Raw genomic sequence first — 27,514 nt, forward strand, 5'->3', positions numbered from 1 at the left:
CCATTTAGCCACAGAGCCGGACACAAACTAAGTATGATATAAGGACTTGTAGCCACTGATAAATACACAGCATTGCTGGAAACTTTTACCAGGATCTCTTAATGTATCAGACTTTTCCAGCCTCTTAATCACCTTCAAGCGTTACTTGATTATTGAACTAATTGCTTCACAGGAACTTATATAAAGCAGTTCTTGAATTTTTCTGCTCAGGGAAATGCAGCCTTTGTCATTTTATAAAGAATTTGAAGTCTAAGATAGTACTAAAAACATAGATTTTTCATTTGAAAATACTTCATCTAATTGGTGTGATAATTATTCTTTGGACTTCTGCGTATATTGTTATGGTAGCAAGATGTTATTGCTGACACCGAGTGTCATATTCTTTCACTTTCTCCTTCCTAACGTTTTTGGACCTGGCGCTAATGCTCATAGAAATTGGTATTTTTCCACCTTAATTTACTTTGAATTCCTGTCGTCGCTCTCCCTAACTACTTCTAGTTCTAATACTCTCTTTGACTCCGAGATGGCGTGAGTATCTGATCCTTATACAAGCTGACATCTAGTTGGAAATTTGGTACTACGTTGCTCCGCCCACTGGCCAACGGGAGTTTCCTGCCTCAGCGAGGCCTTTGTTGCATTAAGAAGGTGGCCATTTTTTTCTGTAGTGACTGGAAGAAGATGTATCGTGTGTCGAGTGGCTACTTGGTACTTAAGTATCTTCCAAAAAACGTGATGGACAACGGCTGAAGATTTACGGGTGAGAGGGCTCACCTATTAGCTCTCGGAATTTGCTATTTTTTTATTTCACCTGGGGAACGTCCACAAACTGTATGTATCTTTGTTTATTAAACTTCTTTTGGAAAACGTGAAGATAAAATGGTGACCGGCGTCCTTTCAAACTTCTGATCTTTCGATATTGGGGAACCGAAGTAAAAAGGAAATAAATCGCACGGAAGAGGTGATGTGTCTAGAAATTGTCTGCGTAGAAGTGATCACTCTCTTAAAAGAAAAAAAAAAACCTTGGTATAAAATATATTGCAGTGCGGGTTGGATTTATCAAATACTATTATTGGCACTGGATCCTTGTAATGTTTTGGTGAAGTACTAGTAAATTTCAATCTAAACTGTTTTATAAGAGAATTGAATACGATACTAAACTAATTTTAACAACGCTGTTAATTTCATGGTAATGTGTCTGATTTTGAACTACTTAGCTCTAGTCAAGGGGCAGTGAACTTATTTGATTGTTTTCCGGGTTTCCTACTTATTTTTCTTACCCTTTGGGTCCTTTGACCTAAATTTGATTTTTATTTCTGCCTTTGATTCCGGTGGGATTTGATTTTGCGATGTTTTGGCGTGGGTCCGTCGGCATGGCAACGGATGTTGGTGATGATTGTTGAAAATAAACAGTCCTGACGGTGGATAACTTTGCTTCCTGGTTCATCCTTCTGGACTTGATTTATTGAGTTTCCTTTAATTTATTGTATGTTTTGTCGGTCCCCCTTCTCTTGCATCCGTGTAATATGTTATTCTGATTCATTTGTTAATTTTAACTTCTCCCTACGTGTTGTGTTTTTAGTGGATTAACTTACTGGTCTCCCTGTGAGGACTGCCCTTTGATTGAACTGGGTATGTTTGTTCATTTTATACTAATAATATTTTCATTAGTTCTAGTTCGTGGGGCCCCCTTAATAACCTTAGCATATGATTAGATTATTTTTCTTGCTATTAATTCAATTTCATCTTAAATATTATATTTTCAATCTTACGTCGTGGGCGTTTTCCAACTTCTATTTGCTGTTTTTTTTTCTTTTAACTAATAAATACTATCTTACTTTAACAAAAACGCTGGTGTCCTTCCTTTTAGTAAAATGACTTCTGATACCCGGTTTAATTTTCAACTGTTTGATGTGTCTTCCCGTTACTTCTGGTGGTGAGTAACAACTAGTTTCTTACTATTGTTTGGTGGGTACGTGAGCGCGCTTCCTGGCCTTTCTTCTAACCCCTTGTGCTTTACCTGATTTGTTTGTTAAAACCTTGCTGACCTTAATGTGGTGTTTCGGGTTTTGGCTGCATATCGGGTCATTGCTATATTTTTTAACCATCAAATATTATGAATCGAACATAGCAGATATGAAGCACACTGTAGACACGCCGAAGGAGGTGAAAGTGCGCAAAGTTACCCCTGCATGTTCCAGAAGATGCGTTCTTTCATGACGCGGAGAAATTTTGAATTTAAATTACTCTGTAAAATACTATTTTTTTAAAATATAAAGGCAGTTTCGGATTAAAACTCTGAATTTCGGTAACGGGACCGACATTGTTCTTCGAATTATGAATTATCCGTATTTCGAATTAAACGATTTAAATAACATGCAAAACCATACCTCATGTTTCTGGGAATGAGAGCTTCTTTGAATTAGGCACAATTTTGAAGTAACCGATTTTGAATTATCGAGATTCTACTGTATTCCGTTATGAGATGTTATGACTGGCATGTCATATTTCAAGTTATATTTCAGATGTTTAACATTGAAGATAACAAAAGTTTTTGCAAGAAATGAGAACAATTTTGTGTAAATAATGTGTATATTATATCTTCAGTGTATCTCAAAATAGTTCTTAAAAAGGCATTTTGTTCTTCCATTTTGTTCAATTTCTGAACAATGAGTTTTGTAATCTACCGCGTGATTTTATGGCTGAAAAAGTCTCAAATAGAGACGAAACATGTACCAAAATATGTTTAGTATATTAAATGGTTTTCACTTGTAAAGTGATGTGTATTGATTGGGTGGACCATAAACCTATCATTGTTTCTTAATCTTGAAGACATTTTCAGTGGTAAGCATTCATGTCGTGTTAGTGGGCTCTCTGAAGCCTATAGAAATAAGATGCTTGCGGATTGCCAGAAAGATGACGCGAAAGCAGCAAATGTATTGAGCAACTCTGTTGCTGAGCCCGTGTTGATGTGCAAAAATGCGAAAGACGTTTGGGAAAAATTAAGCGTGCTTTTCGAACAAAATAGTACACAGTGATGAAATATGAATCATTCTTTCAGATCAAGCAACATGAAAATGAAAACGTAAGCACACATGTTGCGAAATAGCAGAAGTTATTTGCGGACTTGAATGATGAATTACGAAAGCATGAAAAAAATACTTTGAAAGAATTTTGAATGATTGAACTTTAATTACAATGGGAAAAGAAAATGAAAAATTCTGAAGGTATTTAGAAAACAATTTTTTCTGAACCTCGGAGATTGAGTTTACTTGCTGAAAACTGTGTACAGTTTAATTACATGATCATAGTTCAGTGGAAACAACTGTGTTTGAAACTCACAGTGAAAATGAATGAAAACCTACAATCTGTTTTCCAGTCATTGACCGGGTCAGGGATGTAATGAATGAAACATATATAGGCTGTTATTACAATGGGGTCGCCACTCCCAAGGTGATTTATTAATGAGTGATAAATGCTATGAAATGATAATGGAGTGTGTTGCTGGAATGAAAGATGACAGGGAAAACCGGAGTACCCGGAGAAAAACCTGTCCTGCCTCCGCTTTGTCCAGCACAAATCTCACATGGAGTCACTAAGATTTGAACCACGGTATCCAGCGGTGAGAGGCCGACGTGCTGCTGTCTGAGCCACGCAGGCTCCTGAAGCTCATAGTAATTTACAAAAATAGTCAAAATATTCTGGAAAATCGTAAGCACAAATGAATTGAGCTAAGCAAAAGTTTCCATGCTATAGATGTAAAAGTTGGGTCATTGGGTCACAGAATGTCTGAAGGTAATGGTGGATGGCAGAATTAGTAATCCATCTAATAATCAACAGAAAAGTGAGAATTCTGTGTTTTTATCGTATGCTATGGACGCATCTGTTGGAAGTTATGTTTATGCAAATAAATGGTACCACGACAGAGGTGCTTCAAAACTCATTACTCTGAATAAACAGCACCTTATATCATATACAGAACTGTTCCTGAAGTAATGTCACTAGGCGAACAAGATTTATGTCTATGGACAAGGAAAATAATGATTCAGATCTGACAAAATGATACCTGGCATGATGGTAAAATGAAAAATGTCCTGTATGTACCAGATGCAAGTGCTCAGTTGTACTCAGTGAAAGCAATGTTATTGAATGAGTGTAATATATTGTTAGATGGTAGAAGTGTTAGAATTCAAAAAGAAATAAACAGACAAACTGGAGCAATAGTTTGTATGTTCTCAACATGTGTGTCATGAAGCCAGATGAATCTATTCAAGTGAATTTTGCTTCACCTTCTGAAGCATTGCAAGTGCTCCATTAAAGATTCTGTTATCAGAATAAACAGCATGTAAAGAGTGTTTTGAAATAAATGGGCATTGACATGACAGGTTGCAAAGAATAATTTTGTGATGGATGTGCTCTAAGGAAGATGCATAGAATAACTTTCAAACAGCAAATGAGTCATCCAACTGGTACTGGCAAATTGATCCATGCAGGTGTGAATGGATCTATGAATGCAGAGTCCTTTGGAGATGCAAGGTATTACATGTCTTTTAAAGATTACTTTAGCAAGTTTAATCTAATTTTCCTTTTGAAACAGAAAGGTGAACTGCCCAGTGTGCTTGAACAGTTTTTGACTGAGACTTCATTTACAAAAATAGAAGTTTAAATCCATCTAATAAATACATTAGATTTGAAATAATTAAAATGAACTCATCATCTTAATATTACTTTTGAACAGTGTAATGATCATCTTCAGCTAACAAATTAATTAACAAGATAAAAAATGACCAAGTAATGAGTGTATAGATATCTATAATCATGAAGGTGAATTGCCCATTTAAACAAGTCAAAAGGAACTGTGAACATCCTATAAGAAAAAAATATGTACAAAAATTATGTATGTAACCATAATCTTACTAGCAGGGTATTGGCTTAAAATCTTGATGTTTAATTAAAGTGCTAACCACGCTTAAAATAGCACAGTGAGCATCTAAACTTACTTCTAATTGAACATACAAAATGTGCTTAGACACATAAGATTTGTGTGTCTGATTGAAACTAGTTGATTATACAAGGCTTCTGTGTATATCTGTACTCTTCTGTTTATAACAGAGGCTGTAATAACACCCAAATTAATGCTGAGAGAGGGAAGTTAAGTTTTAAAGGGATATCCTAGTTGATGTGTGGAAACAAAGTCATGTTGATCAATCTATTGAACGAGGCAAGTGATAGGATATGTAAAAAGAGACAAAATGAACAGGACTTAGAAAATCTGAAAGATGGATAAAGAAAAGAAGAGTGTAATTGGCTTACCCCTTGATATTCCAGTGGGAGTGCAGCACTTAACAGCTGTTAATGTTGTAAGAGCTTGGTGGAGATTTTGGCTCAAGGTGATGGGAGGAAGTGGTAGATGATGAGGGAGAGAGAAGTGATGGGCGAGAGGGGTGGGTGAATTTGTAAGATGGGTGTGATTACTAATGTGATGTTTGTTGAATTTCTTATAATAGTTGGCATCTATGGGAATTATAGACTCAGAAAGTTATTATTTTCATTATTTCATTAATATTAAAGGTAGTATTGGTAAACTGGTCAAGAGATATGAAGCACTTTTCAGCAATGTTAAGGAGGGGACCTTTCAGATTAAAGCTAATTATGTCTAAATCCATTTGAATATTGGTAAAATGTTGATTAAAGTCTTTGACATGTTGACCCATAGCGGAAAACTTATGTTCTATTTCATTGACGTGTTTGAGATAATGTACTTTAAAATTCCTCCCAGTCTGACCTACATAAGTGGTTTTGCAGTCAGAGCATTTTAGTAGATATATGCCTGAACATGCAAATTGCTTGGATGTATTTTTGGAATTGGAATTATGGAAACCCCTATGGGTGGGGGATGCAGATAAAGAATACACCCACGGTATCCTCTCGCTGTCATAAGAGGTGATTAAGAGGGGTGACCAAGGGATGATGGAATTAGAACTATTAGACTACTTGTGATTAGTACCATAATGTGAGGAAGACCATGGATCGATGTTACTTGCAATTAGTACCATCATGTGAGGAACACCATGCTTCTACGTTACCTAGGAGCAATACCATTTTCTGGGGAACACCACAGGTCTGGGCATTGCTTGTGATTGATTAGTACCATTGCATGTATCCCACCGAGGTGGGGGTAGTGGGCGCTCGGCTGCACAGACTAGCGTCTAGCAGAAGCTGTCCAGCGCTGCACTCGAATGGGTTGGCTCCATTGTGTTCAGAATGGGTCTGCATTACCTGAGTAGTACCATTATGTAAGGAATACCATGGGTCTGTATTACCTGTGGGTGGTACCATAATGGGTGATACACCATGTGTCTACATTGCGTATGATTAGTACCACTATGGAAACAACACCATGAGAATACATAGCCCGTGATTCATTTTGTGAGGAACACCATGGATCTAGCGGACGCCCATGATTAGTCCCATTATCTGAAGAACACCATGAGTCTGCATTGCTTGTGAGTTGTACCCTTACGTGAGGAACACCATGGGTCTGTGTTACCTGTGGGTGGTGCCATTATGTGTGACATACCATGGGTCTACATTACCTGTGATTAGTACCACCATGTGAGGAACACCATGATTCTACATTACATGTAATTAGTACCACTATAGGAGGAACACCATGATTCTGCCTTACCAGTGATTAGTACAATTATGAGGAGCCAGTGATCTGGATTTTGGACCTCTTTGGAATACAAGCATCATCCCAGAAAATAAGACATTGTGAATAGGATCCACTGATTGTTTTAGGTTCATGGTCATTGTTCATCATCATTCTTTTTAGATTATAGTCAGTGGATACACTTTGAAGTTTTAATTATCATTTCATTTCATTGCACTGCGTACCGTTAGGGACCGAAGTTAGGCCCCTTTAAACAACAAGCATCATCATCAGTTAAACAACAACAACAACAACAATCATCATCATCATCATCATCATCATCAGAATTATGGAAAAAATGGAAATTGTTGTTAGTGTTTCTAAATGCTACTGTACATGTTATATTTCTTAAAAGGGTTAGTAATGTAATGAATACTATTATTATTAAAAGTAAAAGTAACATACTTTTGTTGGGGCTTTGATTTTCTGATGAGATAGGGTTTAGGTTTGTGTTTGATTTTATTAATGGGGCTGTTTATGTAGTGGAGCTATCATTACTTTGAGCTATAGTGCAGATTATGTTTAATTCTGTATTAAGAATGGACTGAGACATGGGAATGCTGAAAGCTCTGTTAATCATACTGTGGTACGCTGCTTTCTTATGAGAACCAGGATGTGTGGAGTCTTTCCCTATGGTGCTGGTAGCCTGTGTAGATTTTCTAAATATTTTGAAAGTGAGGCGATCGTCATGTCTCAATATTGTAAGGTCCAAGAAATTAATAGAACGATTATTTTCCTTCTCTAACGTTAATTTGCTGTAGGAGTCCAAATCATTTAGCGACTTCAGTATCATTTCATTGTTAGTTGAGCAATCATCCAGCACCACAAGGACATCATCGGAATACCTCAGCCAACATACAGTGTTTTATATTATCCATACTTGTATATTCAAGATGATCAATATAAATCTCAAGCAAGTTTCCTGAGGCTGGAGAACCCATGTTGAGACTGTATTGTATATAGATAGTGTTATTAAATGTGAAATTATTGTTATTCAGAATAAACTCTAAAATATTTATTAACTCTTCTATTAATAGACTGCCTAAATTACTGTGCTGTCTTAAATTATTGTTGATAATAGCTATTGTCTCTTTTAGGAATACTCAGATACATGTTAGTTATGCCAAAGGAAGCAAGGGTATGGTATGAAACAATTTTGAGATTTTTCATTCTCTTCCAAAGCTGGATAGAATTTTTGATTGACTTATTGATAAGAAATTTATAATGGATACTTAAAAAAATGTTGAATGAATTTTGAATGACTTATTGATAAGAAATTTATAATTGATACTTAAAAATATTTTGAATGAATTTTGAAAGTTTGTGAGTTGGACTGGGTGTACACTTATTTATGGGTCTCATAGGACACATAGATTTATAACTCATAGGAACATTGGCTTTGTGGATCTTGGGGTGAGCCTTAGCTTTTGGAAGTTTTCGGTTCATAAGAATTTCTGTGTTTCAGAAACTGTAAAGGGAAAAGTATTGTGTTTAAGGATTTGTTTTAGATGTCTTTGAAGCTTGGTGGTGGGGTCTCTCTAACTTTTATGAATGATTCATCTGAAAAAAGTTTTCTATTTTTGTGATAGACTGATTTGTTAAGGATCACAGTAGTATTACCTTTATCAGTTAAGATAAAGTTAAGATAAAGTTATTGGTTTCAATGTTCAGTTTCAGTTTGCAAAGTTGTTTTTGTTCAGCAATATTGTTCAATGCAATAAAACATAATAAGTTTTCCGCAATGGGAATATGTCAAAGATCACTTAAGGAATGAAACTTGTAGGGTTCTATTAAGCACAAACTATGAGCGATACAGCAGTGCTTCTCCTTCTCATCACATAAGTTGTCCTAGAAATTACTGTGCACAGAAAAACAAATGGAAAATAAACGTAGCCAAGAAAAAGGGAAATATAGTCAAAAATTATTTAAGTTGAAAAAACTAAAAATGTTGTAGGTGCAAAGAAAGTAGGGCCTCCTTGTCAGTGTGCATGTTTCGAGAAAGTGGGTCGAGATGAAATTGATGAAATCTTTTGATAATTTTGCAAAATAGAGGATTACAATTTACAGCATAGCTATTTAAATAAACTAATGACAAGTGTGGATGTGGAAAGATCACATGTAACAGACAGGCCTTGTCATATTAGTTAATTTATTTGTATAATATAGAATATATATCCATTTTGCAAGAGAACAGTTTTATTCCTAACATGCAAAAACACATATCTTACATTTTAAAAAAGGTCATAAATAAAATTAATGTTCAAAAACATAGAATATCTGTAAAATTGTATTTTATAATTTATAGTAGTAATGCCTGCTGGTTCATTTCTGAACAGTGCACAACATTTTAATCAAATATTTTAATGTGTATGTAGATGTTTCTCTGTGTGATACTGGGCAAAAGTTTAAGCATGTTTTTCTCAAAACTAATTTTTGCTGCATACATGCCTCTGTTATTCTAATGGCCTCATATCTGTTAGTGGAATACAATTTTCTGTAAAACATTGCAATTCGGTAAATACAGAAACACACTTTACTATATTTACACACATTTTTTCACTGGAATGTTTTTTTCCTGTTAGTAAAATGTACCATTTCCATGCAGGATATTTTACAATAGTATTTCAGAGTTAGAGCATTACCATTACTTGTTTCTGACATGTTACTTTTTCTTTAGCTCAATATTTATTCATTCATGCAATTTTATTCTTGAATTCCAGCACTTGTGCCAGGCAAACGTTTTTAGTTTTTTTTAACTTAAGTAATCTTCAACTATATTTCTCTTTTTCTTGGCTACATTTCTTTTCCATTTGTTTTTCTGTGCACAATAATTTTGCGGACAATGTATGTGATGAGAAGGAGAAGCACTGCTGTATCGCTCATAGTTTGTTCACCTCATCAGAAAGCTTACCCAATTCCACTTTTACAGAGTTTATATCTTAAGTAAAGCCAATGCTCAGCTCCTACCTCAATCCAACTTGGTGTGGTAGTTAAGAGTGACCAATGGAATATATAATAATCTGTATAACTTTCACCCCAAGAAACATAATATTTATATGCTACATCATAAAACATGTAAAAACATGAAAGAAATATTTTTCATGAGTACATGTTGCCACTATACACCTTTGAGATCGTGCTTTTCATCTCCAATGTAACAAAATGTTCATCTATTCTGTTATGCTGTTGTGACAGTACTTGATGGTATCTTCTGTAGACCACATCAAATGTAGCAGTTTGTTTTCCAGTATCATAGACTGCACTTTTGAACCAAAGTCACGTGAGTCTTCATTCTCAAAAGAGGTTTCCAAGTGTCTCAGGACAGTCTTCTGCTGCAGATTTAAAGTAAAATAAAAATCCCTTGAAAGCTGGAAAATGTTTCAGCACTCTTTCTAGAGCAGGCAGTAGAGCAAGTCATCTTGTTCCACTATATCCCAGTGCTTGACGGTTCTGCATGTTGACGAATTTACAAAAGTTCCTCGGCCTTTTGACATATACTGTGTACTGTATATATGAAAATATTTAAAAATCATTCACAAAGTGTTTTGTATATCCATAGGTAGTTTACCAGCTGCAGTTTCTATTCTGTCATGAACTGTTTGCACCATTATTGATGATCTGTATAAATTAGTTTTTAAGTTACTAAAGGCATCATTTCCGTGTTGAATAACACCTCTGCACATGCTGTTGGTATTGTCAACAGACAAACACACCACCTAAGTGTCTTAATTTATTTTCTCTGAGGATTGTTTCAAAATGCTCAGACACAACATTAGATATCTTACTTGTAACAGGACTGAACTGAAATACTTTAGCTTGCACCTTTATTTTTATGTTTAAATAACTAACAGACACTGGCAAAATTTTCATCGACTAGTAGTCGTTAATGTATGTTAAAACGGAGACAAAATTTGCTGTAGTTAAATCATCTGACAGCCTTTCCTTGCACGATGGTTCTAACATTTTTTTTTTTTTTTACAATCGCCTTGGTTTTAGTACGCACATAACTGAACTTCACATCATACATCTTTATAATTTTCAGTATACAGTCCATAGATGCTTAACTGTGATTATGACGGACTCTGCGATAACTCATGCTTCCTTCTTTAGTTGCCAATTCATGTTCTTCCTCACTTGCAAATGAAATTAAAACTTATCAAATACAAATTTCCAAAGAAAAGTAAATCTTAGCAACCGAGTATTTACTAGGCTTACAGAACAGTTTGTCTTTTGTAGGTTTCCATTATTACTTTGTACTGACTTACCCTTAACTTTTTCTTAAAATACTTTTTGAGAGATTTATGAATAATGGAAGCATTGAGCGCTGTTTTATATTTCTTATTTTCTTCATGATCCTCGACATCAGTGCTGTGTTTATGTGCCACTGAAAATATGTAGTTACAAGCTCTACAGAAAGCATCTCATTTTAATGATCCTGGCTTAAAATACTCTACTGTTCTTGTTGTAAAGATGGAGTGAACAAGCATTTATGCTTGAGTATTTTCTGTTTGAAGATACATCCAAAGGGCAAACTATTTATTGTCAAAGGCACCCTTGAACCCAAAAACAAATTCCAGTAATGTTAATAAAACTTGCTGCTGCCAATTACATAATGTCTAATGTCGCTAGGTATTAGCATCGCATCTGACTAGATAATTATCTTAACGCGTCATTTTCTATATCAATGAGTCAAATGAACTTTAGCCAGTATCATTCTATCATACTCCTATATACTATGGGTATTTTAATTATGATATACACAACAATATGCACAAAATGTGTGAATGTCAGCGCAAACTGTTTATTTTATAGTAAGAGTATTACCGTCCCTAATGTTCTGAAGAGATAACATTAACGCTCTTCTGCTCTTTTGAATTATTCAGAAACTGGGACAACTTGGCACCCCATAGGGTTTGTTTTGGGACAGGAAACAATCAGCTCCAAAATCAGGACAGCCCTGGAAAATCCAGGATGAATGGTCGGTTTACGTTATTTTTTTGGTCTTCATCTTCCGTGTCTTATTCGGATGATTCTACATAATCACCACAGTCACTTAAATTGTTAACTAGTTCAGCCTAATCATCAACAGCATTATCAGATGCCTTCATGCAGTGCTGTAGGCAGGCCTCATGACTAATGACAGACACAAAGTTTAAGATTTTGTCATGCAAAAACAGGTGATTATTTGTGTTCCCTTGCTGCATAATTAGGAATTACATTCTGTTCTCTATATGAACAAAATATGAGGTGGTGCCATCCATTGAATATAACAACACCCATGGTAAAGCATGCTATTCAAACAATATATTCTACCAAGCTCGATAGCTGCAGTCGCTTAAATGAGGCCAGTATCCAGTATTCGGGAGATAGTAGGTTCGAACCCCACTGTCGGCAGGCCTGAAGATGGTTTTTCCGTGTTTTCCCATTTTCACACCAGGCAAATGCTGGGGCTGTACCTTAATTAATGCCACGGCCGCTTCCTTCCCACTCCTACCCCTTTCCTGTCCCATCGTCGCCATAAGATGTATCTATGTCGGTGCGACGTAAATCAACTAGCAAAAAAAAAAAAAAACAATATATTCTTGCTGGCACTTTATAGACAGGTGCAGAGCAATGATATATTCTTGTTCAGCATTCTTAAGTTTAAGGCTGTGAAACAATTCTTCTATGAGGCTAGTTTATATTCTTTTCTTATCTTATCTTCTTCAGGATATGAAAGAAGAAGAAAGCTCAGAGGAGGACACTTGCAATGAATCCCATGAAAATAAGTAAGTGTTAATTATGAGATGATGTTTTCTATTCTGTAAAATTATGAAATTAGTTCAGTTGGCTATTCAATTAATGCACTTAATTATGAAATCTTAATATGGCTTTTCAGATAAATTATGTGGAATCTTTTTGTTCCCATTTCTTTGACTTTACTGAAGACCACTAGAGCATTCATATGTCATCGGTGAGCATTTGCTGATTGTGTTTTTTCTGCTTTGTCCAGCTTTCAGAGCTATACATGTCTGCCTCTCTAGTGTAATGTTTAGCACTATTAGTGCCGTTCTCTGAGGCCCGGGTTCAATTTCTGGTTCTGCCAGAAATTTAAGAATGGCAGGAGGGCTGATATGTGATTGAAATGATACATGCAGCTGACCTCCATTAGGGGTGTGCCTGAATAGAGCTGCACCACCTCAAGATGAGGACACGAGTTTACTAGAGCCATACATAAAGGCTGTTCTGACAGAGTTGAGATACTTCAAGGTGCAGAGAGTTACAATAATTAAAAATCTTCCACCTTTTTGATAGTATCAAATATCAAAAAGGTGGAAGATTTTTAATTATTGTAACTCTCTGTGATTAGATTTTGATACGGAAAATGAAGCTGATTACTTGCAATACTTCAAGGTGTCCATCATTGTCAGTGGTTTGCCAGCCAGGAAGACAGTGTTATGTGGGCCAAACAGGTCTGGTTTTTACAAAGTTGCAGAACATGTAATCTTTCTTCTTACAGCTAATTCTGTGTCCTTTTCTTTCCAGTGTTCTAAGGCTGCCTTCAAGAGGAAGAATTTCAGAGACCCCTGAATTAGCTTTCACTTTAGTAGAGGGGCAAACATACAGCCTCGCATCTCCACAGGGATGCTTGGGTGCTGCAACGCAACCCAAACGATCTCTCTGAGAATGCGATCAAAGACTTTCTCTAGATTGATGACCACCACATAGAGTTTCTTGCATAGTGCAGAGTGCTTCTCCATCAAGTCCGTAGCGGTCAGTAGATGCAGAGTGGGTCTCGGCCCATAAGTAGTCACGGTTGGTCCGTGGTCTAACAGCTCTGCACTCTGACTGGCCAACCGAGCAGAGGAGGGGTGCCCACGGCACTACCATGGCTCTACACCTCTGGATTCGGGAGACGGGACAGGGCTGGACCTCATGGCTAACCCCAACTGTCGGCTGTCCTGAGAGTGGTTTCACGTGTTTTTCCATTCTCCTGCACTAAGGCAAATGCCAGGACATTTCGTAGTATAGGCCACGGCCACCAACCCTCACCTTCTCCGAGGATGTCCTTCACCGTAACAAATCTTCCGGCCTGAGAGACAGCGTCACCTTCTAAGAGGCCCGCCTCCCCCTTCAGGGGAGGAATGAAAACATTTTAGTAGTGGTAGTAGTAAGTCCATAGAGTTTAAGTTACTTCGCTTGTCGGCCGGTATCTGATCTGGGACTGTTCTGGTTCTAATGAATTTTGATGATTCTCCTGATGCTATATACAGCGACATGCTCTGGAAGTTTGAAGTTGTGTCAAGTGAGTTTGACATGTCTGTACTTCCCACATTCTTTGATGTCTCCTTTCTGCTTGAAGATGGCATGAAGTAGCATTGACAATTCTGTTCTGACCAGCAATGGTCTTATGAAAGATGTTAGTCAGGTAAATATTTCCTTCTGCACCCAGCTCATAGCTCAGCTGGGATATCATCAGGCCCCATTGGTTTGCCATTTTCCACTTTGGACATGGCTGCTTGGACTTTGAACATGAAGCTGTGGAATTGCTGTGTTCTGAGGGAATTCTTCATTGAGCATCTCTTGAAGTACTCATTGCAGCAGTTGTTGATGATGATGTCCTTAAGGAGCAATTTTCCCTTGCACATCTAATGCATTAGCTTCTGCAACTACTGCCTTTCAAAGTTTTGTGGCAGCCTTGTACCTCATATTGAGGCGTGTAGCCCATCTTGTCTGTTCTTTGACTTTCATCAGTCCTTGAAAGCAGTTTTCTTTTCTTTGAGTATATCTATGAACACTTGAGCTATATGCATCTCATTCAGCTTAAACTATTTGATATTCCTTGCCAAGTTGGCTTCAGTTTGCAGATAACATCATAGCTTTTGTAGTGGACACCAAGTAAGAGAAATTTTATTATGAACTTGTATAAAATTTCAACTGTGAATATCAGTATCGATAGGGAACGTTGTTCAGTTTTTCTTTCTGTGTGATATATATATATATATAATGGATGATGGTACGTTACATATTGCAATTGTGATGAGTATACCGTTGAAAATGCTTGAAGACAAAGAGTGTAATTATTTAAACCTAGCAACTACAACTGGTATCCCTAATGTGAAGGAAATGGAGGATAGAAACGAGTCAAACAAAATGAGGTTAGAGGCAAATGAAGAGAATATAAAAATTTCACCATTTTGGAGTGAAAAGCTAGAAATATGGTTCTACCAAGTAGAAGCATATTTTACAGTTAATCAAATCTTTACACAGGAAACCATATTTAATTACCTATATCCCGTTTGGAGCTGAATAAGAAACTACCAGTTTCTATTAAACACATTGTAATTGTTTGTGAGGAAGCTTTGGAAAAAATAGTAGTGATGGTTGATAAGACAGTTGAGACGAATCTCTGTTCCGAACTTCACTCCGCAAGTAACAGTCTTGTAAGGTCAAAGAGCTGTCAAAAGAGGTAGTGATGTCATTGACAATACTTTGGCATTGGAACAGCAGATTGCAGATAGATAGATAGATAGATAGATAGATAGATAGATAGATAGATGTCTTTATTGGCGTAGTTAAGGCCATTGGGCCTTCTCTTACACTAAACCAAGCTCTATCTACTGAACGCTGTTCCTAATCTCAGAACCACAGTCCCAGATTTCGCAGTTCAAGTCATCATGATTCGAGAAGGAGATACAATCCACTACTTTAACTTCAAGTTCAGAAATAAATGTAACCCTGTGAAGTTTGCACAACTCTGCATTTGGGAGAAACAGGAAAACTCTGAGAAGCAGTAGAAATAGTGGCAAGTTCTGATGCTCAAAACAAAATTAATTGCCACACATACTCACTATTTGTCAAGGACAGAAAAATGCGTTTGCACTATTTAATTGATAGTGGGGCCGGTATCTTGATATTTCCCGTGCTGGCAAATGATAAAATAGATAATACTTAAAAGTTATATGCTGCTAATGGTACTGAAATCACTACATATTATGGTTTGAAGATATGTAACCTTGACTTAGGATGTCAGCCTCAGTCTGAATGGCCTTTTATCATTGCAAAAACGAATAAAGTGCTATTATAAGTGCTAATTTTTTTAACAAATTCAAACTGCCTGTTTGGCATTAGTAACCGGAAGTTAATTGATGGTATAACCCAACTTGACAGCCATCTCTGATAAAATGTACATCAGTACTATGAGTAAATACTCAAAATTTTCTCAGCTACTGACTCAGTATCCTGAAATTACAAAACTAAATCTAACACATAGCAACATAAAATATAGTATGAAACATATCATAACCACTAATGGTCCACCAGTATTTGGTAGATCTCGCCCCCTTGATCCTAAATGTCTAAAAATTGCCAATCAAGAGTTTAAATTCAAGTTGGACATTGGTTTTATCAGACCTTCTCAATCACAGGGGTCCAGTCCACTCTACATGATGAGCAAGAAGGATAGTAATGTGCAGCCTTGTGGTGATTATAGCTAAAGGAAAGAACACTGTTTGACTAGAATGGATGATTTCTAATACACTTTGAAAAACAAGAGAATTATATCAAAAATTGATTTATTAAAGGATTGTTTTCAGATTCCAATTGCAGAAGAGGATAAATCTAAGACTTTTATTATAACCCCTTTTGGTCTCTACAAATTTAATATAATGAGCTTTAGACTCAAAAATGCACCTTCTATTTTCCAGTGATTCATTAACCCTTTCACTCACCATTTTTTTAAGAATAATATTGATCACAGGAACACCATTATTTTTCAAGTGATTCTTAACTCTAGTGGAGATTTAACATAGAGGAATACAAATGAATATACACACCCTTTTTTTCATTTCCAGTCTTTTCATAAAGTTGGGAGAAGTCAATCTGAGTGTGGTAGACCTTGAAGCACTCTCCTACGTGAAGGGTAACACATCTGTGGCATTCAAATGATGACTGTTTGCGATGGCCACATGCTGTGCAGACCCTGCATTGGCTTGAGGGAATGGATTTCTTCAGGGTTAATGCAATTTTGGAAGGAAAATGACCCCATTGTTGACCCTGCAACCTCAGTGGTGTATCCCACTGACTGGGATGGCCTCAGCTTAGGTAAGCAGGCAGATAAACAGTCTCTAAAAGTTTTTCAGCCACACTTCAACAAAAAGATGTGAAGCACCTTTGCTTCTTTCCAGATTCAAAATCTGCCAGATAATGAAACTGTTCAATAGAGCCATATCCAACATGTAAAAGTAGATCCTCTTATATCCTTCCATATATTTTATCATGAGAGGATAAGATGCCAAACGTTGGTCGTGAATGTCGAACCCCGCCCACTGACTGGCTGTAATCCACTGACATGTTGGGTTTCATTGGATTTTGATTTTACAATCACAAAATCTGGTCGACTATGTTTAGTTGATAACATATGAATAGCTTTCTTGTCCATCCTTTTTATTGCTAAAATCCCATTAGATGAGGCAAAAGTAAGTTCTCCCTTCTTGTGACTGCACTCCTTGAACACCTTCGGCATATTTTTCCGGTTTGGTCTAACTTTACCTACAGCATGCATTATTATTATTCAAAAGAGTTCTGAATAATTCAGGTGAACTATACCAGTTGTCCATAAAAATTGTTTTCCATTCACTCAGAAGCTCATGGCATAACTCAAGAACAACCTTTTCCCTTACCAGGTGACTACTTCCAATACTGGATAAAACATTATGCGGCATACCTTTACTAGTGTAAATTTTGAAGATCCAACAATAACCCTTTTGTGAAGAACAAACTTTTTCAATTTTATTTCCAAATCAAGCTCTTTTGGATGGGTTTTACTGGTATAAGGTAGCCTTCTCTTGGAATTTCATTAGGGATTCGTCAATGCTAATAGGCTGTCCAGGGATATAAACAGATTTGAACCTGTCTAATAACAAATTATATACAGGCCTTGTCTTCTTCAACTTATCATCCAGCTAGGGGTTTCTGTATAAATGTGTAAGAATTGTTTACTGAAATAAAATGTTTGAATTACATTGTTTCTGAAGATATAGGGGTTTCCATCACCTTTCACTTGGACCAATTGTCTCTTATTGCAGGTTTTTTAGTCTGTGACATAAGTATGAACAAAGAAAAATTGCCCTTCGGTTCATCTGTAGTTATTGGAAACCAGTGATATTCTGCATAGGACTTTCTGGAAGAGGATAAGTTCACAGCAAGAAATTGACCAGCATAAGCATTGGCCTCATTGGTAACATGATTCCAAAACGGGGGTGGTTAGAAATTCATTCATAACCTCCAATTCACTAGAATTTTAATCAAGATGTCTTTTGACAACAAAATTTATGTTGCAGAGAACAATATTATGCACATTATCAGGAAGATGATTATCGGAATGAGTCCAAATCCATTTGTTGTTTGAATTATTCCTATCTACTACAGCTGTTGCGGGAGATGCAAGTCCATTACCAGTATGTTTACGTGTATGTGTGGTGGAATCTTAATCAGAATCATCGCTGGAACTTTCTGATTTACTAAAATCACTTCCTTCACTTTCAGAAGCCACAAGATCACTTTCATCTTCACTTTTGTCGAGCCAGAGTAGAATATCTTCTTCATTCACCACCGCCATGTTTGTTTACATGATCATCAAAGCATTACATATTTCATTCGGTTTATCCATGGAATAAAAGACAGCAAAGAGCACAAATTACAAATCTTCAATCTATCGATGGCAACAAGAAGTGACTACAATATGTCTTGGTAACATAGTAATGAATTGACAATACGCTGAAACAACACAGGCGTGAGGACGGACACATCTGTCAATGTGCTTAACTGTTCTTGAAGAGATAGACGGACACATCCGTCAAAGTGTGTCAATGGGTTAATGAAGTAGGCTACAAAATAGATTTTGTATGTCGTTATTTTGACATCTTAATTGCATTGTTATCAAATAAAGAACTCAAATGCCTGAAAATTCTCTTAAAGTCTAGTGGTGTGTGGATTACATATTAAAATGTCTAACTCTGTTTTTGTAGTTGAATAGTTGGGCTATCTGGGATATTGAGTTACTTCCAAAACCCTTGCCAGAGAAAGTTCAAGCCATACTGCATTACAAAATACCTGGCAAGATCTATGAGCTTGGGACCATTTTGGGCATAGTCAACTTCTATCAGCCATACCTGAAAGATTCTGCTCATACTCAGTCCGGTCTTCACGACTACCTTAAAGGTACTAGAAAAAGAGATAACTGACCAATTTGTTGGACAGAGGAAGTAAAGGAAATGTTTCAAAAATGTGAACAAGATATACTAGACTGCACTACTCACCTTCCCTGATCCTGATCTTGCTCTGTCATTATGTATAGATGTGCCGGATATTGCAGTTGGTTTTGTACTTCAACAATATGAAAATGATGCTTCGAAACCAGTAGCATTCTTCTTAAAACTGCTTAATGAAACACAAAATGCCTACAGCACATATGAGGACGTAAGATGCAAAAGCTGTCAATTCCACATTGACAAAATATTCAGAAATTGAGAAAAATGTGCCTCTGCTTTAAAATTTGTTCTTATTGTGTGTGCATTGGACAAGAGATATGTAAGTGGTTTTGGGAATAATATGAGCAAAGAAAAATAAACATATGCCTATTATTTTTGCTGTAATTATGGATTTTATTTTGGACTTGTAGGGTTTTGGCTGGAACATGATAGTAATCATCAATTCCAAATTCTGTCATATAGATGAATGTACATGAATGAAAAGCTAAGTCTCTGCAATCAAGTATTTTGCATTAACAATGAAATATTTCAATAATAAAAAGCTTTTTACAGGGGTAAATTCAACAATAATATTGAATTAGGTATGGTTCACCAAATAGATCTTGACAATCAAAAAAACATTCACATTGTTTTAAACTCTCAGATCAGGCACACATTCACTTCCATTCCTTTCAGAGGCAAGCTCACCTTCCACTAATTCAGGTAGATTTTCAATGGAAGAATCGATGAGGTCCTTCTAGAATTTGAGGCTCTCCATTTCTTGCTATTCCATTGCATTGCTTTTTCAGTAGGTTGTCTATGTCTGTGAGCCTTTCTTTTTTTACTTGAACACCATTTGGAAAAATAATAAAAGTAGTGTTTCCTAATCTCTTTCCCTTCTTGAGAATACTTTTAGGGATACATAGAACAGTGCGGTAATGTGCTTCAGCCTGAACTGTAACTCCACTGCTTGTTTTTCTCAGTATTATTCTCTGATTTGATGTGGAATTATTTTAACAGAACAATCTTCCATGTAATTAATATATTTGTTGATAATTTAAACAAATGTATGTGATCTTACAACCTGATAAACATCTGTAAAATGAAACTATGTCATATGAGACGAAGGAGCAGTTTCATTGTCTCCTGTGGACTTAATTTAGTGTACAAAACAAGTATATTTATACCCCACCTATTCAATAAAATTAATTGTATTAATGTATTGTATTGTATTGTATTCAGACGTGCCAAGTCTCCCGATTTGAGCGGGAGACTCCCGATTTTTCATCGTTCCTCCCGATCTCCCGATTGTCAGGTCCGATCTCCTGATTTTCAGAGGAATTTTCATAATTTTTGTATTATTATTAACTCCCGCGGATTTCCTCGTTCTATCGATACATGGCTGAGTATGGCTGGTCGATAGTAGTTCTAATAATGATACCAGATGGCAGTACGGGGCACGGTGGCCAGTCATGTGCTCCTCTTTGGTCTATAATACAGCCACTCTCTTTGCAAGCGAGTCAAGCGAGTAACATTATCTTTGGAGTAACCTAACCTCAAAAGTAGCACATCATAGTCGTTCTACCCGTGGCAGGACCTGCAGAAGTGCTCGTGTTGTGACTTAATATTTGTTTTGGCCAAAATGTCAAAGAAGAAATATGATGCAGTGTTTAAAAGTGCTTATAAGGAGGAGTTTCCGTGTTTGAGTGAATCCAGAAACCAACGTTCACATTCTGTACTATATGTAGGTGTGATTTTTCAGTTGCACATGGCGGGAAATGCGATATACTCAAGCATATGCAAACGAAAAAACGTAAGGAGAGTGTCCAGTGTGTAGAAAGAAACCAGAAACTGAATTTTTGATGTAAAAATCAAGATGTAAATCTTGTGATGAATGCCAAGGCGTTATTTACGTCATTTATATTAGAACATAACCTGCCTGTAAATTGTGCCGATCATGCGGGACCTTTGTTTTGCAAAATATTTCCTGATTCGGAAATCGCGAAATGATATGGCTGTGCTAAAACAAAAATAGCGGCTATCATTACAGAAATGTGCATGGAAGAAAGGGCAAAAATTATATCACATTTTCAGGTGAATGCATTTTCTGTTGCTACTGATGGTAGCAATTAAAGCGACTTGAAAATATACCCCATTGTTGTAACATTTTTTAGGCTTGAACTCAATGAAATTCAGAGTTGTCTACTCTCTGTGCCTAATTTAGAAGGGGATGCTACTGGAGTTAACATTGCCAATCTTTTGCTCTCAACTTTTCAGGAATTATGCATTCCAATAAAAAACTGCCTAGCTCTTGGTCCTAATAATGCTCCAGTTATGGTAGGATTAAAGAATGGTGTGGCAGGATATTTGAAGCGGGAAAATAGTAAAGTAATCATCGTAAGCTGCTTTTGTCGCCTAATTACTCTTGCTGCCGAGAAGGGTGCGGCATGCTTGCCCATAAATGTAGATGAAATATACGGTAATTGATATATTTTATTATCTGAAAACGAGTGCAAAGAGGAAAGAAAAGTTCAGAGAATTTCAGACTTTACACAGTACAGAGATCAGGAAAATTCTGAAGCATGTGCCTACTCGATGGTTATCACGAAGAAGGTGTTTAGATAGGATTTTGCTTCAGTGGGACCCTTTGGTTACATTATTCAGGAGCGAAATTGTGAGTAAGGATTCTCAGATGGGACCTTTGAAGACTTACAAAATTCCTAAGCATAGTTTAAGTGCAGATGTGTCTTGTTTGTCTGAAAAGGTTAAGGATTGTCATAACATTTCACCTCACTCCTCAACTAAAAGGAAATCCCAGTCATCAGTTTCACTAAAAAAAATGAAACTACTGATGACACTTAGCGGCCATGCATTGTCACGTGAAGAATGACTTTTCATGTGCCTTTCATCAAATTTACATAAATCTTTTTGCCTTTTTCTTTCAAGTTTTATGGATTTCTTTGAGAATCCAAACGTAGCTCTTCAGTCAAGTATGCCGCACATCCACTTATTGAGGTCCGTTTTGGAGGAACTATTGAACACTTTGAAATCTAAGGAAAAGTGCATATTCTTTATGTCTGTTAGAAAGTGTTTCTATTCATCGTGTGAATACATGGTACACAAATTTCCATTCAAGGATGAAGTTTTAATTAATGCGAAGTTGCAAATATTTCTGCTATAAGTAAGGCATCATTTTCTATCCTTAGATTTTTCATTAATAAGTGTCCGAACATTTTGACTAGTGAAACGGAACATTTGGATAAAGAAACTGATATTCTGCACTCCCAGTTCTGTAACTTTCAGCTCGAAGAAACAGACCTGGCAAAAGGAAGAATTGATGTTCAGTGGGCATTGGTAGGTCAGATGAAATCAGCTGATGGTGTACTTAAATATGACAGACTCTCTAAGGTGATGCTTGCTATTTTATCAATTCCACATAGCAATGCAGAATGTGAATTTTTAACAGAGTCACAAAGACAAAACCACAGTTCAGATCCTTGCTGTCTGAACAAACTTTGGAGAAACTTTTAACCTTGAAATCAGTTCAGCAAGGCAAGTGCTTTGAGCAAAAATTTAGTTTCGAGTTTCTGAAGAGGGCTAAGTCAGCTACTGGTGTGTTGAACAACAATTAGTTGTAATGTGATCACCATGTTGAAGGATGAGAAGTCACATGTTCCTACAGTTCAGGTATCTCCAGTATTTAGTATTCACACGTAAATGATGAAATATATATATGTAGGCCAAATAGAATTAATGTATTGAATTATAATGAATTTGTACATGTTCTGCCATCAGTGATGTGCCATAATACATCGCGGTTCGCTGCAAAATTTCTCCTGATTTTTCACTTTTGAAAGTCTGTGTATTAATTGTATTGAGTAGATGGGGTAATAAATATACTCCTTTTCTAAACTAAGTGAGATCGCTGTTTTCAATTTGGAACAAAAATGAGTGTGATGGTTTGTAATCCTGTGGAGTTGGCACTTCTTGCTTGTCATGACCCTAAGGACTTGGCAGTTATTGCTTGAAACTGCAAATTTCTACATACAGTTATAACATAAAATGGCAGGTTTTGCTTATGAGTAATAAAATATAACCAAAGAACTCTCCATTGTGTACATAATGGCGTATACAGCTTCAAAATGTCAGAAATGTGACTTGGCGGCTTTTGCATATTATGTCCCCGTATGATCATGAACTTTGTATAATTTCTGTTTCTATCAAATTGTTTAAGCACTTGTTAGAAGGAAGGAACTTTGTGATATTTACAGACCAGAAGTCTTTAACATTTGCTTTCAAGCAAAAGTCTGAAAAGGCATCTCCAAGATGGCTACGAAAATGTAAGTACATTTTCCAATTCACTATGGGCATTCATCATATCAGCAAATAGGATAATATAACTGCTGATGCAATGTCAAGAAGTGAAGAAATTGCAGCAATTAATTATGAAACAGTTGCTGAAAATCAAGTTGAAGATGAAGATTTAAAACAGCTCCAAAAGGAAAGCAGGTCTTTGCAGTGTACACTATGTGCTCTTCCTATAGGCAAGACAGTTTGGTGTGTTTCTTCTACCACACGTCTGGCCTTTAATTCGTAAGTTGCACCGCGATCGGCATTTTCCATCTCGGAGTAAATGTTTCATTGAAGCTCATGACCTAAATTTGTATGGCTAGATATTCAATATGATGTTCAAGATCATGTATCCACTGTCAGAGAAATAAAATTACTTGTCACACTTGTCACAAAAAAAAAAAAAAAAAAAAAAAAAAAAAAAAAAAAAAAAAAAAAAAAAAAAAAAACTGTTGTGCAAATGTCAAGAACCAAATGAGCAATTTTGTGTAGTACACATTCAAATCACATGATTTACAGCCTAATCTGCTTTGATTGATTTACCTCATGGATGGAAGTTGTATCTTTACAAATTATAACTGCAGAAATAATAGCCAAAGCCTTCTCTGAGTATTGAATTATTGAATGTGGAATTCTCATGTCATGACTGACCTGGACACTCAGTTCAAGTTAGAGTTCTTCAAGAATCTTACTGAGATGTGTGGAATTGAAATACAACATACCACACCTTATCATCCTCACTGTAATGACAAAGTAAAACGTTTACACAGGACCTTAAAATCAGCACTTCAAGCTCACAACTTAATACACTGGACTGATATATTACCAGCTCTTCTGCTAGGTATACATAATGCACTGCAGGAAATTACTAATGCTTCAGTAGCACGAATGGTGTATTGAAAAATATGTGTGTGTATATATATATATAAATAAATAATTTTTACACAGTTTGCCTTATGTTGCACCAACACTGATAGGGCTTATGGTGATGATACGTTAGGAAAGTGCTAGGAGTGGAAGAAAGCAGGCCAGCTACATGACCCAAACTGTGCAACCATTGCTCGATAAACTATTCAATTACCAGGTGAACTTTTTATGAGGAACATCCTACAAAGAGCGAACCATGATCATTTGCATTGAAACTACAAGAGCAGATGTTGTTAGTAAAACCATCCAATCCTAGACATTTAAAAACATTACCTTTCCCAAAGACCTCATCTCATGTTCTTATGATTTTCTGAGACTTGACAGAATCAAAAATCCAGTGGAACCCTGCTATGATGGACAATATGTTGTTGCAAAAGTAAGTGAAAAATATTTTGCCCTCAACATTAAGGGCAAAATGGTGAACATATCAGTGGACACACTCAAACTAGCTTATCTGCTATCAATAAGGGATGAGGAAATTAATTTATTGCACAAGGAGTACAGGCATACAGATGTTATAAGAAAGGAATCAGTATTATATAAACTTCACCTTAAATTTGAGGACAACCAGATCATGAAGGAAAATTAAATTTCCAAAATGGTTCATGAATTATGAAACTAAAACCAGTGATTTCCATATTTGCAGTTCAAGGCATCCAGTGTAATATGTATTTGTATGTTTCAGTGTTTCATTTTTTACAGTGTGTGATGTTAATTTGTAGATTATGAAACAGAACAGTGTTTTCCATATTTTCATTGTAATATGTATTTGTATGTTCCAGTATTATATTTTTCTACATTGTTTAGTATTAATGTATTTTATATTCATTGTCTTTGCCACTACCATGTTTCACATACCATTTTTTTTACTGGTGGGGAGTGATATGCTGGACACCAAGTAAAGGAAATTTTGTTATGGACTCTTGTAAAATTTCAGCTGTGATTATCAGTATTGAAAGTTATTGTTATTCAATTTTTCTTTCAGTATGATATATAATGGATGCTGGTATGTTATGTATTGCAGTTGTGATGAGTATACAGCTTAAAATGTAGGTTAAATACTTGAAGACAAACAGTGGAGTTATTTAAACCCAGCAACTACACTTCTCGTTGATCAGAAGCCTATGTTGAGATCTGAGAGGTTTACTGGGAATGACTGTAAGTTATCAAACTGTTTGAACAGGTAATGGTTGCAAATGATGTAAATGATCTGGTGCATATGACGAATTGTATCAGTCTGTCTTGAACTTGGGATTAGTTTTTGACCTTGTAGGTGATAAGGAAGTCAGTATTCTCTGTGCTGATGTTAGCTGCAGAATCTCCACTCTGCTCATGAGAACAAAGTACATTCAATACATTTATGACTATATAAATGATTTCTCAATATTGATAATGAACCTTTCAAGGCTTTGAGGTTCATATTCTTCATCAACAACTCTTGTAGTTTTAATCTTGAGTGGAATTCTTTGAAAAACTTAGGAATTGTTTGTCTTGCATTTCTCATTCTGAAACTGACGCTTTTAAATGACATTCAGGAAAATCCTTGGTGGTATGCCCAATGTAGCCATTTAGGTCACCTAGTGTGATGTGCTCATCTGGTGACAGATGTGGTGGAAGTTATGTATATTGGGAGAAAATCCACTGAGGGCAGCTACCCTATATTTAAGGGAAACCACAGTTCAGCCTACTGTTGAGTCTAAGAAGACAGTAGTAGAAAGGAAGTTGTAATATGTTTCACATCTGTTAGGGTCCTTCATCTTCATCACTCATGCATTCTTGTCTCCAGAAATTTGGTTGCCCAAAATGTGATGATTGTACCAAGGAATGTCCTATAGATCACTTAACTTAACCCTTATACGACCAGCTGATGATATATTGACAGTGACAGTCCTTGCGAGAAAGACCAACTGACGATATATCGTCAATGGCCACACTGGCTAAAAAGACCAGCTGACGATATTTCATCAGTGGAATAAAAGGATATCTGTAGGCCAAATATTTTTACACATGAATAACATAATGCTATATTAAGTGTCTTGAAGATCTCTTGGGACTGTTAGATTAAAGTTTACCGAGCTCGATAGTTGCAGTCGCTTAAGTGCGGCCAGTATCCAGTATTTGGGAGACAGTGGGTTCGAATCCCACTGTCAGCAGCCCTGAAGATGGTTTTCCTTGCTTTCACATTTTCATGGCAGGCAAATGCTGGGGCTGTACCTTCTGTACCTTAAGGCCATGGCTGCTTCCTTCCCATTCCTAGACCTTTCCTGTCCCATCGCACCATAAGACCTATCTGTGTTGGTGCGACGTAAAGCAGATAGTAAAAAAAAAAAGAAGTTTGATTGAGTATGAGAGTCAAAGCATGAAATGAACAACAAGTACAGTGCAGCACATCTAATAAAGAGTGCCACCTCGCGCTCGCCAGCCTGCACTAATCTTATCGCCGAGTTATGCAGTCTGTTGTTGCTATTTCAACATAAACCACGTGTGGCAGCAAGTAACGTAGCACACTCTTCTCAATTTTATCGTTTGTTTGTTTGTTTGCTTCCTTATTTATGGTATCTTCTTTCCAGAAATCTAATAAATCTAACAAGTCATCGTCAGAGTTCCGCCTACAATTTGCAACTTGTCATACGCTTACGAGAAACACTAATTATTTACAAAGGCAGTGGTTGTATCACTCGAAACAGAAAGCAACATTCAAAATAATTATCCACTTGGAAAGGAGATACCGTAAATTAGCAAACAAACAAATGATAAAACTGAGAAGAGTGCACTAGGTGAAAATGAAATGGCGTATGACTTTTAGTGCCGGGAGTGTTCGAGGACATGTTCAGCTCGACAGGTGCAGGTCTTTCGATTTGACTCCCTTAGGCAACCTGCGCATCATGATGATGATGATGAAGATGATATATACACCCAGCCCCCATGCCACAGAAATTAACCAATGATGGTTAAAATTCCTGACCCTGCCGGCAATCGAACCTGGGACCCGTGCGATCAAAGGCCAGCATGCTAACCATTTAGCCATGGAGCCGGACAGTGCACTAGGTTACTTGCCACCTCACTTCATAAGGTTATTATTATTAATATTATTATTAATCTTTAACTTTGCATTGTGAAACACATTTGTAAATAAGTTTTTGTAAGTGTGGAAAATAACTGGAAACATTTAAAAACATTATTGGGTCAGTATCAGTGTGTTATATTGTAGGTGTGTATTGGTGTTATTCGAGGGTCTGGCTTTGTATCTACAAAGTGTAGGCAAACAATGTGTGCTTACTGCTGTGCTAGTTTTTTA

General features: G+C 36.4%; 1 protein-coding gene across 1 annotated transcript in view; it reads left to right on the forward strand.

Moving 5' to 3' along the window:
* The window catches only part of LOC136861840 (zinc finger protein OZF), a 91,660-nt gene that overhangs the window by 54,885 nt on the left and 9,261 nt on the right, over nt 1-27,514 (forward strand). The window contains exon 7 of the mRNA XM_067138852.2: nt 12,419-12,477. Coding sequence (XP_066994953.2) covers nt 12,419-12,477 — 59 coding nt within the window. The remainder of the gene's footprint in view (nt 1-12,418; nt 12,478-27,514) is intronic.

Source organism: Anabrus simplex, chromosome 1 (genome assembly GCF_040414725.1).
Source record: "Anabrus simplex isolate iqAnaSimp1 chromosome 1, ASM4041472v1, whole genome shotgun sequence".
Classification (NCBI taxonomy): Eukaryota; Metazoa; Arthropoda; class Insecta; order Orthoptera; family Tettigoniidae; genus Anabrus; species Anabrus simplex.